The sequence below is a fragment of the Gavialis gangeticus genome, unplaced genomic scaffold (genome assembly GCF_001723915.1).
Source record: "Gavialis gangeticus isolate Ggan-Ray unplaced genomic scaffold, GavGan_comp1, whole genome shotgun sequence".
In the NCBI taxonomy this organism is placed as follows: domain Eukaryota; kingdom Metazoa; phylum Chordata; order Crocodylia; family Gavialidae; genus Gavialis; species Gavialis gangeticus.
Window position 1 is genome coordinate 20,516,370 of NW_017729015.1, and position 4,910 is coordinate 20,521,279.

General features: G+C 53.1%; 1 protein-coding gene across 4 annotated transcripts in view; it reads left to right on the forward strand.

The window, feature by feature from the left end:
- Positions 1 to 4,910, forward strand: part of INPP5B (inositol polyphosphate-5-phosphatase B) — a 49,826-nt gene that overhangs the window by 27,210 nt on the left and 17,706 nt on the right. For all 4 annotated transcript variants that reach the window (XM_019512539.1, XM_019512541.1, XM_019512540.1 and 1 more), the window contains 6 exons: positions 69 to 162; positions 1,223 to 1,393; positions 2,145 to 2,246; positions 2,589 to 2,703; positions 3,099 to 3,215; positions 3,813 to 4,000. In XM_019512539.1, the coding sequence (XP_019368084.1) occupies positions 69 to 162; positions 1,223 to 1,393; positions 2,145 to 2,246; positions 2,589 to 2,703; positions 3,099 to 3,215; positions 3,813 to 4,000 (787 nt within the window). The remainder of the gene's footprint in view (positions 1 to 68; positions 163 to 1,222; positions 1,394 to 2,144; positions 2,247 to 2,588; positions 2,704 to 3,098; positions 3,216 to 3,812; positions 4,001 to 4,910) is intronic.

A 4,910-nucleotide genomic window follows, 5' to 3' on the forward strand; every position in this document is an offset into this window, starting at 1 on the left:
TCCTTGCATTTGTCTCAGCCTTGAAGCATTTCAGGGAGGGTTCCCTTGCCCTGTGCTTCTTCTTTCAGGAGTTGTTGGGTCTGAAGACATCAAGCAGAACGAGAAAAATCTGGCAGTAAATCAGAGCTGGAGCCATGACAATGTCGATAAAGCTGCCCTCAGGTACAGCGAGTTTTCAGTTCTTTACCCTCTTTGATAAGGAGGTGGCAGGAGTGGGAGGTGGCAAAGGGCAGAACACGGGGGTTGTGTGCGTGGACTTCTAGCATTTTGCACTCTGACAGTGAGGGGTTTGCTACAGACAGGGAGGGGGTGCTTTGCACTAGTTGATGGCAGGCCCAGGGGGGCATAAGCCAGGTAAATGGCTTATGTATCAGTGGAGGCAGAGGGGGAAGAAATAGAAAGCTCCTGCAGTGACTTCTTGGCTTGCTGTGGCCAGGAGGAAGAACCTCTCACTTCCCCCGACAGTCTGGCCTGCCAGGCTCTGAGTGTGCAAGCCCTGGTAGGATTGTGGATCCAGTTGTGTACACACCAGTGCCTCCATCGCTTCCAAAGGCTGAGGGTGGAACAGGGGTAATTTTGAGGCGGAGCCCCTGGGTCCCCGCTGGAACAGCGCTATTACCAGTAATATGCAATGCATAGCAAAACCCGCCAGCTAGACCACCACTAGTATGTCTGTCTTAAAATAACACAGAAAACTAAATAAAGCCCAGTTCTCCTGCGTTTCAAATGCCATCCCGCTACCCTCTTTTCCCCCTGCCTTCATCAGGGGAGGGTTTAAGGCCAGAGGCTGGCTGAGCAAATAGCTTGTCCTTCTCTTGCTGCAGTCAGGGAGTCTGGGCAGAGGCAGCCGGTCAGCGATGGATTCCCTAGTGGGAAATGCAGTTCAAATTCTGTCAGCAAGATGTGTGCGGCCTCATCTAGACTCACTGGCTGCACTGATTTAACTCCGCTTTTAAATCCATTTAGTTAAACTGGTGCAACTCTCATGTGTATTCAGGGACTGCGATCTCAAGAAGGGCTAATCCTGGCCTTGCAGTGTCATATGCAGCTTGGGTGACCCTCCGTGGGAAGAGTCGGACCTATGCAAAGCAGGTTTTCTGTAGCAGGAGTGATTCTTGCGTTGAGCACATGTGTGCACGCGTGCGCGTGTTTAAGGTCTAGACTCTAAATTGTGCAGTGATGGGCAGAGCATGAAAGGGGCTTGTTTCATGTTTTGTTACAGGCAGAGTAAACCCAAAACTGAAGTCACCAGTGCGATGGTGCGGTCTTCCACCATGATGGTTTCAGACAAGGCTTCGCTCTTGTCCGTGAAGAAATTTGAGCTAAGAGATACTATCGTTAAATCCCAGCTTGTGCAGAAGGAAGATTCCTATACCTCCATCCAGAACTTCAGGTAACAACCCCTCTCAGGAATAAAAATGGTGCTGGGGAGCATGCATTTAGTCATAAGCCTTGTCTAAAATCAACAGACCTCCTGCATTTGCAATTTTACCTGCAATCCAGAGTGGAGGGAGACTTGAAAGAAAGTACACTTCATCCCCTGCCACTTAGCAGAGCCTTCCTGCTTTCTAATCTGTTCACCCAGCTGCAGAGAAGAGCGCTTTTATTCATGACAGACTTTGTGCTCCAGTCTGTGCTTGGTCTCATTCCAGATCCCTCTCGGGGCGCGTCCTCTACTTTCGACTGGTTGCTTATTTGTCTGTTAGTGGTCAGAGGTATCTTTGTAAGTGCCTGGTTCTGAAGAGACAGTTCGTATGGAAGAGGTCAATCCATGCTGAGCACTTTATTTTGATTAAACTCCCTTTGAATGAGCTGTTCTGTGGGGGAAAGAGCAGTTGTGGTGATCTTCCCAACCATGTTCGGCATGGTTTTGTGAAATGCATGCATTCCCTGTGGACTGTAAATGCACTGCTCTGTAAAACGCTGCGGAAGAGTTGCCGAAAGTCGTATCCCTTCATCTTGGTGACTTGACGCTCACCCTGCTCTGTCGTACTGCCCACAGGAGCAAGTTCCTCTTAAACATATTTGCAAAGCCACGTAGTTAAGGGATCTTCCCTTTTCTGCTCAGAGCCTCGGGCAGTCCCAGCAGGTTGCAGTTTGGGCGTGCAGGTCTAGGGTTTGAGTGACTCCAAGCTCCTTTGCAGGTTTTTTGTTGGGACATACAACGTCAATGGGCAGTCGCCCAGAGGGAGCCTCCAGCCCTGGCTGAGCCACGACATCGAGCCTCCGGACATTTACTGCGTTGGGTGAGTACAGCTTCCCCGCCAGCTCCCACCCAGGGATGCATGTGTGTAGCCTGGTGATGGGCAAGGAGGGTTGGAGTGAGTGTTTGCATCATCGACACTGGCTGCTATTCCAGGCGTGTTTGTTCTCTCCAGAGACTCAGTGGGGCTCGGACCCCTTCATGCCCTGCTATGGTTAAATCAGTGTAGCACTAATGGGATTTCAGCTTTGCACTAAGCACCAAGTTAGGATTTTGGTTCTTTAACTGATCCATCACACAGTGAATATGTCTCTTCCCTGGAGGCAAAGGCTGGAGAGTTAACAAGCCAAGTGAATACATCCACGGGTTCCTTCCTCTAACGCAGTTTCCAGGAGCTCGATCTGAGCAAAGAAGCCTTCTTTTTCAATGACACGCCGAAGGAGGAAGAGTGGTTTAAAGCTGTAACTGATAGTCTTCACCCTGGTGCCAAGTACGCCAAGGTAAATGTGAAGGGAAGGCTGCCCGATCCTGTCTCCTTGCCTTCGTCTGCTCCTTGCTTGTTTCCAGCCACTAGACATTGGCAGGACTGGGGTGCCTGCAAGGGCCTGCTCAGGAGGCTTAGTGCCTTTTGGGGCTGCCTGCCCCCCAGGCAGGGTTTCAGGCACTGGTCCCTTTTCCAGGGAAGTTGCCCAGTCTCTCCTGTCCTGTGCTGAGCCATGCCATAGGGATGCCCAGGGGTGGCTCCTGCACCATGCCAGCTTGGTACAGCAGCATGGGGTCTGGTTCATGGCACACTGCTCTGGGTTCAGCTCCACATGGGGTGAGGGGCCGCGCAGAAGCAGTCCTGGCTCTGGCTCCATTTCCAGGCTTGAATGTTACAGGGATTGTCTTGCAGGTGAAGCTGATCCGGCTCGTTGGGATCATGCTCCTGCTCTATGTGAAGGCAGACCTTGCGCCGAACATCTCGGAGGTGGAAGCAGAGACCGTGGGGACTGGGATCATGGGGAGAATGGTAGGAGGGGCAGGGGCTGAGTAATTTCTTCCCTGATCCCATATTGCAGTGACTCCCTACATGCAGCTCTCTACTAATTATCGGCTCTCCCCGTCCCACATATGACAGCAAAAGGTGCAGCTTGCAGGGAGAAGCACAGAGCTCCGGGGGCTACCTCCCCTGTGGGTCCCTGCTGAGTGAGACTGAAATAGGCTGCAGCTTTTCCCATACTAAGTAGATCAGGGGAACTGATGTGACTTCCCTTCCCTGGAGGTGGCTTCCTTGGCCGTCAGGATCACGTGGCCCATCTCTCTGCCCTGGGAACTTCATCTCCATTGATGCTGCGGGCGCGGCGTGGCAGAATCTGTCTTTGTGAGAGGCGGCTCCTGAAGTGGCCGCTGAATTCTTTGCAACTCCGCTCTGTTTCATAGCTGTGCTATGCATGGCCCAGTCCTTGCAGTTCCCATCTAGGGAGAGCTGAACTGGTTCATGGCACTGGTTCATAGTTAATCCCAGGGCTTGTGCAGGAGTGCAGGGGCTTCTTGTGCGGCCTGTTTCAGCCCCCGTGGCTCCGCTGTGCTGGGGAGCCCGTGACCAGCTCTGCTGCCTTTCCCGCAGGGTAACAAAGGCGGAGTGGCAATCAGGTTCAAGTTCCACAACACGGGCGTGTGCGTGGTGAACTCCCACCTGGCCGCGCACACCGAGGAGTACGAGCGGAGGAACCAGGACTTCAAGGACATCTGCTCTCGCATGCAGTTCTGCCAGGCTGATCCCAGCTTGCCCCCCCTCACCATCAACAAGCACGAGTACGTGTCCAGGTCTCCGTCCCTGCGCCCGCCGGAGTTCACGCTTGCCCTTGGGTTGTGGCGGGAGGGGAGATGGGCTCTGTGCTCTCTGCTGTTAGCCCCTTGCTGGCAGGAGTCTGGGAGGTGCTGGGGTAGTTCAGGCCAGGAAACCCGGGGCTCCTTGCTCTGACCCCCACTGCGACGCAGGCTTTGGATGACTCCCTCGCCTTCCATGTCTTCCTCTTCTCAGCTGTGAAATAGAAACAGCCTGTAGCCGTTTCCCCAGGGGGTTTTTGAGGGTTTGCTAGTTTGCTTGGAAGAGCAAAGCCATGGGCTGAGCGCCAAGGGCTGTTCTCTGATTAAGTCTGCTGGCGGCTGCCTCTCAATTCGTGCTAACAGACAAATTTGTGGGGCTCTCACCTGGACATAACCTTTCTTGTACCAAATGCTGTGCTTAGTGTGTGAGAGCCTCCATCCATGGTCTTGGGGCAGTCTCTTACATGTGACACTAGTGGGTCAATGTGGCTTACAAATGGGGGAAGCAGGCATGAGTGGGCTGCCCGAGGTCTCTGGGCTAGTAGGGGGCAGAGCTGGAGGCAGGATTTGGGTTTCCAAAGCCCCAGTCCCTTGGAGGGCTGGGTGCTCTGGTGCCAGAAAGGCTCAGTTGTGTCTCAACAGCAATTACAATGAACATTTCTGAGGTCTTTGTTTCAAAAGCCAGCACAAGGAAGTGGCTGGGTTGGTGGTTCCCTGTGTTTTGCTTGGATTAAATCAGTCTCAAACTCTTGCTACCTTCTGTAAATAACCTGCAGACATGGGCAGAGCTGGACTCTGGCTGCTTTGGGCAGCATAGTGTCAGCCTCTTCATGCTGGCCCCTGTATGTTCTCTCCTTGCAGTGTGATCCTGTGGCTGGGAGACCTCAATTACAGG